At 34.2% G+C, this 14,185-nt stretch overlaps 1 protein-coding gene across 1 annotated transcript; it reads left to right on the top strand.

Annotated features, from left to right (window-relative positions):
• The first annotated feature begins 4,958 nt into the window (after nt 1-4,958).
• LOC107678623 (ADP-ribosylation factor-like protein 3) lies at nt 4,959-9,479 on the top strand. Its single transcript, XM_016473970.1, has 6 exons — nt 4,959-5,220; nt 6,638-6,781; nt 7,456-7,572; nt 7,665-7,715; nt 8,141-8,326; nt 8,620-9,479. Exons 1-6 carry the CDS (start codon nt 5,203-5,205, stop codon nt 8,665-8,667), a joined length of 564 nt encoding a protein of 187 aa, XP_016329456.1. The 5' UTR covers nt 4,959-5,202; the 3' UTR covers nt 8,668-9,479.
• Nucleotides 9,480-14,185: the final 4,706 nt, after the last annotated feature.

Here is a 14,185-nt window from a genome sequence, read left to right on the forward strand (position 1 = left end):
GCGTTTTTTAGTTTTTTGTTTTTAATAAAGAATAGAATTAGAATAGAGAGTGCTAGCATTAGAGGGTCAAATAAAGATGGAAGAGATGTGTTTTTAGCCGATTCTTGAAGATGGATATGCACTCAGCTGCTCGGATTGAGTTGGGCAGGTCATTCCACCAGGAGGGAACAGTTCATTTAAAAGTCCGTGAAAGTGATTTTGTGCTTGGTTGGGATGAACAATCAAGCGACGTTCACTTGCAGAACGCAAGCTTCTAGAGGGCACATAAGTCTGAAGTAATGAATTGAGGTAAAGGGGTGCAGAGCCAGTGGTGGTTTTGTAGGCAAACATTAATGCCTTGAATTTTATGTGAGCAGCTACTGGTAGCCAGTGCAAATTGATGAACAGAGATGTGACGTGCATTCTTTTCGGCTCGTTAAAAATTCATCTTGCTGCAGCGTTCTGGATTCATTGTAAAGGTTTGATAGAACTGACTGGATGACCTGCCAAGAGAGCATTGCAATAGTCCAGCCTGGATAGAACAAGAGCTTGAACAAGGAGTTATGAAGCATGTTCCGATTAAAGAAAGGGTCTGATTTGTGCGGTTGTTTCATAATGTCACTACCTAGAGGATAATATCACAAAAGAAAGTTGCTCAGTATATAGTCAGCAAGAAACTGTTATTTTTTTAGTTTAGAATAAAATACAAGCAGGAAAAGATCATCAAGAAACATCTGGAAATAAATGATCAGTCCCTCAGGTCAGAAATGGAAGTTATGTTTACCAACTGTCAAACGATAAAAGAAAACATGATTTCCATTTTTTAATTTTGTGAGGTTAATATTGTATCCAATATATTTTATGGTCTTTTTCTCTCTCAGTAGGTGCAGGCATTGGACAAGCTGAAACGTGTAAACCGGTTGAATGTTTGAACTGTTCTCAACCTCTAGGTAGAAATATAGCACAAGGTAGAGTCTAGAGAACCTGCACAATGTATTTGACATTCCACTTTTGTAAATAACCTGATTATATTTCTTTGTTCTATCTCAAGCATGTCCACTGTGCCGATCCACGTCACATAACTGCACCAACGGTCAGTTACATTTAGTTTTTTTGATTCTGAATTTAAACTGTATTAAAGTGCTCATTTCATATTTGCGTGTTCAAAAATTAGTGAAGAAATTCTAGTTTAGGAGAAAGAAAAGTTGTGTAATCAACAGCAAATGCTATGAAATACAAAAATAAATTATGACATTTTACTCACGCTTCTGAGAAGTAAACACAGATAAATAAATAAAAAAAAGAATTGCAACATAATTACTTAGAATTGCAAGATTTTAATTCAAAATTCGGACTTTTTTATTGCAATTCTGAGCTTATATTTTGCAAATCTGATAAAAAAGAGATTTTAAATCTCACATCTCTGTTTTTTTCCCAACCAAGGAATAAAAAAATAAGTTTATATCACGCAATTTTTTTTTTCTCAGAACTCAGAATTGCAGGGAAAAAGTCTGAATTGTGAGATAAAGAGTTGCAATTACTTTTTTTTTATCCTGTGGTGGAAACAAGCTTCCATACTAATCAGAAATGTCTGAAAGTATAAAAAAATACAAAATATATAATGACACAAATAATTCCGTTTTTGAGAATGCATTAAATCTGTTTCCATTCTCCTTTTCCCCAGATGTTCAGCCAAATTGCACGATAAAAGGTACAAGTACTGTGCATTATTGCCTGAAACACTGATCAAACAATGCTACTGGAGATAGTGATTAACCCTCAAGAAGAAAATTACTTCATCTGTTAGATATCATTTGTAAACAGATGAAATGTATGACGACCTTTGACCTTTTGCTCTCCTTCCCAGATTTTAACGTGACCATATACACCTCCTCCACCAAAGTTCAAGAGGGTGCGACCGTGACTGTTAACTGCACTCATGACGTTCCCGAAGGCTCCATCAGCTGGCTAAAGGACAATGAATTACAGGAAAAAGAAAATGAAGAAACATTTCAAATCAAGTACATTCCAAAAACCTCAGTCATCAACTGCAAGGTTAAAAGTATTTGTGGGAACTACAACTCTACTATAACTATTGATGTAGAAGGTGATTGTACTGCTCATTATTTCTGACTGATTCGTTCTGTGAAGCAGATGGAATGACTGACCATGATATCAAATAATAATAATAATAATAAATGATGAATAAATAAATACATTAATTAATTTTTTATTTTAAATGTTTAGTTTTTTTATATAAAATATTATGGATGGATGGATAGATAGATAGTATTTCTAATGTCCCTCTTGTTTCCTTTCTTCTGTCAGCTGCTAATGATATGGTGGTTTTACTGATTTGTGTCGGAGCAGCAGCTGCTCTCCTCATGCTGTTTGCAATAGTCATGAAGATCGCACTCAAGAGAGGACAAGGTACATTTATATCCTTCTGCAATTAAACAGACGCATGTTGTCCTACTGTATCTCATAGCATCTCTCTCCCTCTCAGCTCAGAGTCAGGCCAGGAAGAGACAAAGACAACAGAACCTGGAGAACATCCACAGCACTGTGAACACTGTCACCAGCTACTACTGAGAGAGAACGCTTCTACAGCTGGAGCTCCTGATTCAGAGACGTTTCAGTTCTACACTCAAAAAATATTTAGACCTAAATTTAGGATTGGTGTTTTTGAATTGCATATAAAATTTCCATCCATTTGGAGCTTTCATGAACTCTATTCAAATCAATTTTTTCACATATTATTATTACTAAATGATTTGGCTTGAAGTTGACTCACTGGATAGATGGCAATGGAATGGCATGCTTTTTTTTTAAGTTAAGTTTAACTTGTTTGGTCATCCTAAAAACACATGCAGAAATTAACAATGTGAAATACAGTGGTCGTCCACAGCAATCAGTGAAAACAGCAAACGAAGGAAGATTCGTTTTTTGTACCGTTTTGGGTGCAAACACTTTACAATAAGGTTCCAATTGTTATTATTAGTTAACTACATTAGTTAACGTAAACTAACAATGAAAAATACTTCTAAAGCATTTATTGATCTTAGATAATGTTGATTCCAACATTTACTAATACATTATTAACATTAACAAAAGTGATCTATTAATGTTATTGAATGGACCTGAGCTACCCGAACAATGAACAGTTGTATTTTTATCAACTAAATTTAACAAAGATTAATAAATACTGTAATAATGTATTGCTCATTGTTAGTTCATGTATTAATATAGTTAACAAATTAAACCTTATTGTAAAGTGTTACCTCGTTTTCTTGTTGGACAACTCATTTTATCTAGGTACATGCATAATTAGTTTCTCTTCCAACTTATTTTGATTTCGATTTTGTTTTATTGCACATTCCACATTGTAAATGTCTTGTATATTTACCATTCCAAAGAGGTGTGTCAGATCATGTACTTATGCACTATTCTATGCAGTTTTGTAGTATAAATCTCACTGAAAATTCCAAAAAGAAAAGGTGCGCTTCAAATACAGTCAATGTACCAAAAAATGTCACTCAAATGTCATCTTTAATTACATTTAAAGTAAGGAGGGGCTATCAGACAAAATATCCTTATATAATTCATACACTAGACGGCAATGTACAATAAATGTATATTGTATAGTGCATCATTTGGGACACAACTCCTGTTACTGTGTTAGACTATACTGTGAAGTTTTTAGTCCATTATAATTTTACATTTGCACATACATTTCAGTTTTTGTATTGTGGCTCCTTTTTCAGCAGGTTTTTTTGACATATTTTCAGAAAGAGAGGAGCAATTTTTTTCTGTTGAACAGGAGAGAAATCACATATGGGATTTCTTTAACACCTAGAAAGCAATTAGATTAAATAGAGTGCAAATTGAGACTCTTGTTTACAGTATTGCTTCTGCTGGTTTTTCTCCAATAATCTCACATCTCAACAATATTGCAAGCTGTGCTCAGATTTGCCAAGATACTAAAATCTGCATTAAAAAGTCAAAAAATCTCAAAATCAACTCAAACTTTTTTCATCAAACTCTTAAAATCAAATAATCTAATCTGCTATCCACATTCAATTTGTCTTGCATGTCACTAATTTGACATGTTTGTTTCTTCGTGGGAACAGAGTTGGAGAAATTGATCACTTGATCACCAACAGTGAATGGGTGCCGTCAGAATGAGAGTCCAAACAGCTGATAAAAACATCACAATAATCCCAAATTGTGTGTTGTTTGATAATTCCTTAAAATTGTATAAATAAGTGCTGTAGTAGGTTCTAGCTTCTTCCATCTTCGCTCCCTTTCTAAAATCAAGATTTTCAACAAGTAATCCACATTACTCCAGTCCATCAATTAACATCTTGCGAAGCAAAAATCTATGCTTGTAAGAAACAAATCCAGCATTAGGAGTTAGGACCTTTTAACTTTAAACTGTCGCTTCTGAGTCCATATCCAAATTAATGCTTCTTCCAGTGAAAAAGTTCATCCCCTGTTATTTGTTTAGAACTGTTTTAGACCGTTTTCATCTGTGCATATTTCTCTCCTGATTCAGACAAGACGACTTTTTCACTGGAGAAAGCGATTTTTATGGATAGAGGACTATTTTAGCTGGAAGCAACAGTTTGAAGTTAAAAACGTCATAATGATGGATTTGTTTCTTACAAACACGCAACTTTTCACATCACAAGATGTTAATTGATGGACTGGAGGTGTGTGGATTACTTGTGGATTATTGCGATGTTTTTATCAGCTGTTTGGACTCTCATTCTGACGGCACCCATTGACTGCAGAGGAGGTGAGCAAGTGATGTAATGCTAAATTTCTCATTTAATTTTTTTAATTTCTCATTTGTCATTTAGTCATTTCTCAAAACTCATCTACTTTAACCCTGTAGTAACAGTACTAGTTAGCAGGGTTAGTAAGTCACTGTGATTCCCCTCAGCAGCTAGAGATAATTCTGGTAAAGTCTCAGTGGGGGTGGGAAGGAGAGAGACACTAATTCCGTCTTTCCTAATCCTCCATTCTGCAAATCTTCTACGCTCATTGACAGAGTCCAGTACAACATAAGCTAACGATTTTAGCTCTCTTATCACACTCACAAACCCCTGAATATGGGAGAGGGATTGTCAGCACAGTGGTAATCGTGATTTAAATACACATCCATAAACCTGCGGAGACAACGGGAGAATGTAAGACAACCAGGACGGGACAGAAGTCAAGATGCGTGAAGCTCCAAAGGTACGTTTGTCATTTTCTCTGTGTTGGTATCACCACCCAGTACATTTGTGATCAGAAAGCCCAGAATAAACTATTCAATAATTGTCTTTGCTAGATATAATCATTTACACATTCATTTAATGGACATGCAATTATAGATTTGAAATGTAAGTTAATTTGGATTCAGCGTCTGACAAATACATAAACATAGTATGTTCAGTAATCTGGATAAATTTTGTACTCTTTAGGTGTGAGTTCAATCTAGTCTGTTCTGGGATGATTAGTATTGTCTTATAGAAAGAAAGGGGCCTAAGCAATCAGAGATAGGTCACGTGACCCAGATAAATCTCATTACTATAAGCCGTTAACCACATGAATAGGGCCTGGCAGACTGATCTGTGCATTACCCTGAGAAACTGCATCTGATAACGGTGCAATAGTCAACAGTTGGACTGCTAACTTAAACTGCAGCTTTCTTAAATACATGCTTCATGTGCTAGAGGAAATTTGCTAAGACAAAGCACCATTAGCTTAATCTGTGCTTGAGAAAATACTCCTGCATGCTAGTTTCCTTACTGTTTAAAGAAGTAGAACATTAGTATTATTGCATTTTTATTAGGCAATTTTGCCTTTGATTTAAACATTTTATCTAGACAAGAATCACTATTATTACTCATACGGGGGCTGGGGATTTAAATAATCCAGTGCTATTTTAGTATGATTAAGAAACTTTATAGTTTTTATTAATAATATTTTTTTTTTTATTCTAATTTTTGTTCAGGTTTTAGTAAATTTGTTGTTTTGTCATTTTTATTCATTTCTTTCATTTTTTATTTATTATGACTACATAGCATTTATCAATTGTATCTCTTTATTTATTTTAGTACATTAATAAGCTAAACAAAAATGATAGAAATGACTAGCTGAAATAAAACAACTTGTTTTTAACAAGTTACATTTTTTATTTTATTTCAGTTAAATGTCAACATTTGAGTAATAACCCTAAAATATACCTCTAAATAAATAATTGATCAAACCACGCTTTTATAAGCAATAGATTTACATTTTTGGCTGGAAAATGCCGACACATTGACTCCCAGGCCATTCCGGAAATGTTAGTTTGTGGCTTTAAATAATAAAAATCTATCAAGAAGTGTTCCTAATAAGTAGCAACATAACAAGTATCATTAATAAACCATGGTGCTAGCGATGCAAAGATACCTCAAATGCAATGTAATTTGCTATGAATAAAAGTCAAATGCATAAACGTGAATGTAAGAATGTTCCTAAAAACATTAGAAACTGTTAATGGTAAAAAGTAATAAAAATAACAATTGAATCAGGTTCAAAACATTTCCTGTTGTTGTTGGCAAAAAGTAAACATTTTAACAATATAAACTCAGTATGCTTGAATAATGTGCGTGTTTGTGCTTTTTAGGGTTTGCTCTCTGTGATGCAGAAGCTAAAGGGATCCACAGAGCTGGAGCTCAGGATAGTTCTGTTGGGTCTGGACAACGCTGGTAAAACCACACTGCTCAAGTGTCTCGCCTCGGAGGACGTGAACACCATCACACCAACACAGGTGAGTCTAAACAAAACCAGCCCTGCTGAAAAGCCCAACATGAGCCAGCAGGTTTAGCCTTGTGGAGATCTTCTGGTCCAGTTTGAGGCTTATCCTGACCAAGAACTGCTCACTTAGACAAGAAGAGACCATCTGACTGGCATCAAGTTTTGAAACTACAGTATCCTAACTGAAATAGTACCTCATAAGTTAGCGATTTAGAACACTTCTTTAAAAATAAAGGGTCCATTCACAGCAACGCCATAGAAGAACCACTTTTGGTTCTCAAAAGAACTTTCAAGCTCTTAAAATAACCGGTTTTTTTTTTCTTAGTGTGGTCATTATTATTTCATAAAGCAATATTTGGTAACACTTTATTTTGTGTCCTTGTTACACGTTACATGTACTTACTATTGTAATAACAATAAATTATGCATAATTACATGCAAGTAAAAGTAAGCCGAACCCTAATTCTAACCCTAGTAAGTACATGTAGCTAATTAATATTACTCAGTACTTATATAATTACACTGTAAGGACACCTTAAAATAAAGTGTAACCCAATTTTTAATTGAGATATTAGTACGTAATGAATGTATAAGTGTTACCAATACTCTTGTATCAAATTACATATTGTTTGATTTGCAAATGATACAAGTTATTTTGGGTGATGTTGACCAGTAAGATGTTTCCAGGGCTTTAACATCAAAAGCGTGGCCTCTCATGGGATGAAACTGAATGTGTGGGACATCGGTGGACAGAGGAAGATCCGTCCTTTTTGGAAAAAATACCTAGAAAACACAGATTTATTGGTGAGAAGTGACTGCATTCACAATACCGATTTTTTCAACTGTCACTATTTGCTATGCTAATAAACACGAGATGTTTGTTGGTTCATCTGCAGGTTTATGTCATAGACAGCGCTGACAAGAAGCGGTTTGAGGAAACAGGATTGGTAAGGCCGGAAATCATATGCAAATACAATTCCTAGAATCTTCCCACAGGACAAAGGTTGTTTCTTTGTTACTTGTATATGTTAGCGGTGAACTGTGTTCAATTACACAATAAAACATGGTACAACATATTAGCCTACAGTGGGGTCCAAAAGTCTGACACCTTATTGAAAATGTACAATTTCTGTCATTTAAACCTATAAATAAACATACAATTTTAGGATCTTGTACATTTTAAAGCAAAACAAGTTTAATCTAGGCTATCTATCTATGATGTAATCTGTGTAAACTGTAAACAGCTTGGCAACAACACATCACATAATGTTACATTTACAGGACAGAATGGCAGGATTTGACTACAGACTTGTGGAGGCCACTGAATATTGTGACCTAAATTTGAATGCTGGTGTTACATGCATGTCTGTAGGAGCTGTCAGAGCTGACAGATGAGGAAAATCTCGCAGGCGTTCCCATCCTCATCTTTGCAAATAAGCAGGATCTGAGTACGGCGTCTCTGGCCAGCGAGATCGCCGAGGGTTTGAACCTGCACACATACAGAGACCGAGTCTGGCAGATCCAGGCCTGTTCGGTGGTCACAGGAGAGGGTGTGCAGGTGAGGGACAGCAGGGTAACTAGTATTACAATGGTGGCCAAAATTATTAGAACACTAGTATTTTCACCAGCTAAAAATTAAGTCAGTTATTTCTATCTTTTGCTGTATAGTGTGTCAGTAGGAAATATCCTTTACATTTCCAAACATTCATTTTACAAAACAGAATTCATTGTTCTAATAATTTTGGCCACCACTGTATATCTAATTACATTATAGCAGACTGAGGGGTGAAAACTGCATACCAGGTACAGCCATCATCTAAATCTTCCTATATTTTCTCGGTGTATTTTCAGGACGGTATGAATTGGATCTGTAACAACCTCGTCAACAGGAAGAAATGAACCTTTCTGCCATATAACACCTCGACGACTGAACAAGCATATAACAACACCCGTGCGATAACCGCATGATTTCCATGTAATCAGTACAATAAGCCCAAAGGGCTCTAAAGGTGTTCGCATTTTCCTTTAAATATACTGTTTGTATGTAAAAGAATACTTGGTTTTATTTTTAAACACTTGCCTTTAGTGACTCAGTTTAGTATGTCATGCACTCATTTTAAATTTCACGATTAGCATATACTGTGTATGAACTAGAGACAGACTTTAGAAAAGCAATTAGAAATGGGGTGCATTCTACAGACAGACATCTCTCACAAACAATAATTGCATACTATTTTGTTTGAGTAGGCCTGTTTTAAAATAAATCATGGTATTGCACTGTACTTTCGAACTGGCTGTTGGCAATTAGTGGATCATCAGAGAAGATTTTGTCTCGGTGTCTGTTCTTGTTTTCCTTAGAATAGCAAATTAATACAATAAATAAACACATTTACTGTACATATCAAAATAACTTATTACATCATCCATTTATTTTGTCTTCAAAATGGAAAAACAAATAAACTGTTGATTTATCACATATTCAACCCGTCTTGTACATGTTGACCATTTCATTTCCTATATTTGGAAAGGACTAACAAGAAAGGGAAAGACAGCTCTTTTAAATAGTTTTGTCATTATGGACAAAATATTGTTGTTACAAAGGAATAATTAGAGTTAAAGGGGGGAAATGAAAGGAAATGCAAATCTTGTTGTCATTTTCTCACCCACATGATGTTGCACACCCGTATGACTATTCTTTTCAGTGTAGGACAAAGAAATGTATTCAAGATGATCAAGCAAATGTTTAGTTATTTGGCTCAATATGTTTCAGGTTTCTTTCGTTCTCTCCATCCAGCAGATAGCAGCAGATAAATTTGGATTGAACACAGAAATCAGCAGGTGTCTTTCGACCAGCAGACAAACTGCAACAATTATGTACTTTGCATGGCAATAAAGCTCTCCAGCTGTTGACAGACACTGATAAATGTATTCAACCCATCTGCCTTTTCAGCCAGCACAGATTTCAAATGACACCAAAACACAGATGATGAAAAAATAAACATGAAATCAGTCATCAGTGCAGAAAACTTAGAGATTAGAGATTTATAAAATAAAAATATCTATCTATCTATCTATCCTATTGATTCCCTTGTGTGATTGAAATGATTCAAACATTCGATCAGAAATATGACAAGAACCCATAAACATATGGGTCAGCATCTCACCTCAACATAATTGAATGGGCACGCTTCATGAGCCGTAATAGCAATAACAGACTCATTTTTATGTTAATGTATAATCTATCTACCTGTCTACTCATCTCTGTTGAGTTGGCATGTCGCTGATGTCACGTTCAAGCTCTCATCCACTCAGCGAGCGTCTCTATGGCAACGAGACTACTCTCCTCCCTCCTCTCTCTCTCCAGCCTTTCTTAATTTCTTCGTTTCTTTCGTCCTGTCGCATGGAAGCATTCCGTGAGCAGGTTCAGTAAAATGCAAACACAAGTGGACTGATCTTCAGAAAGATCGGGCAGGAACACTTTTCTACAGATAAGAACCAACAGCAGTTTAACTCGACTGGGTGAGTCTCTTTAATTCTGCCTCCTGTCAAACTTTTAGTTAAGAGAGAGCTTCTGGAGACCAGAAAACGAGATTATGCATAATATTTCGTTGAAATACAATACATGCTCATTTTTGACTGAGACGTTACATTGGGTACCAGTAGTCCAACCTTGAACACTAATCAAAATCGACTTTTCCAACAAATTGACTAACTGTCATATGCTGTGAAGTATTGTATAGACCTGCCATGCTTCTGATTATATTAAATAATATATGTAGAAATTGTTACAAAAAATCTGTTTCAAATATATTCTTGTTTATTGAACTTTCTTCAAAAATATAAAGCAGCACAATTGTTTTCAGCATTGATGATAATAAGAAATATTTCTTGAGCAGCAAATCAGCATATTAGAAAGATTTCTGAAGGATCATGCGACACTAAAGACTGGAGTAGCCTAATGATGCTGATAATTCAGCTTTGATCACAGGAATGAATTACATTTTTAAATATATTCACATAGAAAAGAGTTATTTAGAAATTGTAATAATATTTCAAAATATTGCCGTTTTTACTGTATTTTTGATCGAATAAATGCAGCTTTGGTGAGCATAAGAGTCTTTTTTTTTTTTTTTTAACTCTCTTCACCTCTACTCCAGGTTACCCATAATTCTCCTCGCCGTCATGAGTGGTGTGGCACACCTCAGCTCTGAGGGGTATGTCGGCAGTGGGAAGGCGACGTCTGCAGTGACCCCGACATTCAGCCCTGGGTTCCCATCTGAAGACACGTATACACATGTTCACACCATCCTCATAGTCATCATCTTCTGCATCGTCTGCTTCCTGCTCTTGGTGGCGTTCTTCTATGCCTTCTGCTTCCACTGCACGCTGCAGGCGTCTCCCAAAGACGGGCGGCAAAACTCCAGCTGCAGTCTGGACAGAGAGGACACCACCTTCAGACGCAGCTCCTCCAGCCCCTCGCTGGGAAACACCATCTGAGAAAGACTCCAGACCCTGCTGGAGAAGACCTCCGAAAGAATCTAAATCATTAGTTAATGTTTGTTTGTTTTTCTCTCCTTATTTATTTATTTATTTATTTTTGAGGAATACAAACTGCAAAGTAAACAAATTAGTATTTCATTTAGTCATCATATTTAAAAAATAAAGAAATAAATATACATAGATAAAAATAAAACACTATGCTGTTCAAACGTTTTTTATTAATACGTTTATTCATCTGAGAAAGACTCCAGACCCTGCTGGAGAAGACCTCCGAAAGAATCTAAATCACTAGTTAATGTTTGTTTGTTTTTCTCTCCTTATTTATTTATTTATTTATTTTTGAGGAATACAAACTGCAAAGTAAACGAATTAGTATTTCATTTAGTTATCATATTTAAAAATAAATATACATATATAAAAATAAAACACTATGCTCTTCAAACGTTTTTTATTAATACATTTATTTAGAAAGCACACATTAAATCGATCAAATGTGACTGTCAAAACATTTACGTTACGAAAGATTTCTATTTTGCTGTTCTGTTTTGCTAAATGCTGTTCTTTTCAACTTTATATTCATCAGTAAATCCTGTAATAAAATGTATTACAGTTTCTACAAAAATATTAATCAGCACAACTATTTTCAACACTGATAAAAATCAGAAATGTCAGCATATTAGAATGATTTCTGAAGGATCATGTGACACTGAAGACTGGAGTAATGGTCCTAAAAATTGACATTTTAAAATATATTAACATAGAAAACACTTATTTTAAATGAATAATAAAACATGCCTTATTTCATTTTTTCTTTTTTATTAAATAAATGCTGTTTTGGTGAGCACAAGAGATTTCTTTAACAAAAACCTGACTGGTTGAAAAGCAGAATATAGCTTTATCATTTTCTTTGCCCGTTCTATTCTACTTTGTCTCATAACAGAAACTGAAATAATGCAGCAGAAGTGATGTGTGAAATTATTGAGCCTGCTTGTGATCTACTGAAACATATTGAAAAACGGTGATTAAATGAGTCACGCTGTCACTCCTGCTTTATTTTCACATCACTTTGAGGAAACAGTTAGGCAGTAAGCAAACAACACACAGACAGAGAAACACATCAAAAACTTAAGAAAGGGCAAAACAGAGAGAAAGATCAGACGAATCTTGAGAAGAGCTGCAAAGTGTCATCTGTGATGGTAAATTACCACTTGAAATAATTCTGGCCCTTCTCTCAGTTTGTTAAGACAAACAAAAATAAGCGATTACATTAAAACACTTACATTGGAAGTCAGTGGGGCGTTGCACTGGGATAAATCTTTCTAAAATGTAGCTACAAGTGTGTTAACAGGGCAGCAGCATCACTAACTATTGTGTAAAAGTATATCCAATTTTTTTACTCTTCAAAGCTGATAAACACAGTAACTCTCACATAATACACACACATGACAACAGTCAGGCATGTATAGCACCAGAAGAAGCACTATAAGTGCTATAAACAAGACCACTATGAGTGTATTATACACTAATCGTGATTTTTATTTGTTTTTAGAAGCTGAGAGAAAAGTTCAAATGATTTCCTGTGGTAATGGACCACACGTCACACACGATGTTGACAGATGAAGTACAGAACCCAGAACCTTTCATCCTGAATGAATTCAATGACGAGTCTTCAGGAGCACCAACTAAATACTGCACGAATCTTACCTAAACTAAAATATGTTCAGGTCACATTTTACCCCAATTAAAAAGCTAAAAATATACACTACCATTCAAAAGTTTGATTTATTGATTGATTGATTTATTTAGTTTTTTTCAATACTTTAATTTAGCAAGGGCATATTAAATTGATCAAAACTGACAGTAAAAATATGCTCAGTGTCCAACAAAACCTGTTTTTTAAACTTTCTACTTAAAGAATCCTAAAAAAAATGCATCAATGTTTCAGCACAAACGCTTATATTTTAAAATATTTTCTAAAATTAAAAATACTTGTTTCAAATTGTAATAACATTTTACATTATTACTGATCTTACTGTATTTTTGGTTAAATGAATGCAGCTTTGGTGAGCAGAAGAGACTTCTTTCAAAAACATAAAAAATCTTACAGACAACTTTTAAATGGTAGTATATAAAATTCTGTCATTATTTTAATGTCAAGTAAGCACTTCCCGATTTAGCATTCTGAAAGAAAAGTATATATTATTTAAATTGCTAAATATTTATACACCATGGTAGTATTTGTTACACTGCTTAATTTATGCTGATTGTATTTTTTTTTTTTAAATAATTGTTTCTGGACAGAATGGTTTTAATTGCTAAATGAGAATCTTGTGGAATGTGCTTAATTTCCATGCAAATAATGTAAAAAATCAATACATTTATTATTATTATTATTATTATTATTATTATCTTGAGAATCTTGTTTAATTTCCATGCAAATAATGTAAAAAATCAATACATTTATTATTATTATTATTATTATTATTATTATTATTAAATAGAATAAAATAACCTAAGATTCATTTTTCTAAACCTAAGGTTTCATTTTTTCTATGAAAAACATTATTTTATTTTTCCTTTTGATTGATGAAATGGGATGAAATATGACCCTTTCATTTTTATCAGGAGATTCATTAAAAATGAAAAAATAAAGGTATCTGTCAATATAAAGCATGAACCCAGCAAAAGGGAACAAAGATTTATAAAGCTTTAACCTGAATGAGACTGAATACAGATGAGAAGCCAACACGATAAGCACATTTCAGTTCAATAATACCTCTAATCTATTAACAAGACAATCCAGTGAATCCAATTTACAGAATTCTTTGGGAAACATATGCAGATCAATAGCCATATGATTCTGAGGATGGACTATGAAAACTAAAAGACTTTCAAAGCCATGTCATGATCACTATGT

This window comes from Sinocyclocheilus anshuiensis, unplaced genomic scaffold (assembly GCF_001515605.1).
Source record: "Sinocyclocheilus anshuiensis isolate Anshui unplaced genomic scaffold, SAMN03320099.WGS_v1.1 scaffold877, whole genome shotgun sequence".
Lineage (NCBI taxonomy): Eukaryota > Metazoa > Chordata > Actinopteri > Cypriniformes > Cyprinidae > Sinocyclocheilus > Sinocyclocheilus anshuiensis.

What these genes read in the sequence shown, in the direction of transcription:
- LOC107678623 (XM_016473970.1), top strand. An exon ending in ACACCATCACACCAACACAG is followed by an intron (nt 6,782 to 7,455) that starts GTGAGTCTAAAC and finishes AGATGTTTCCAG; the next exon opens with GGCTTTAACATCAAAAGCGT. An exon ending in GGTTTGAGGAAACAGGATTG is followed by an intron (nt 7,716 to 8,140) that starts GTAAGGCCGGAA and finishes GCATGTCTGTAG; the next exon opens with GAGCTGTCAGAGCTGACAGA.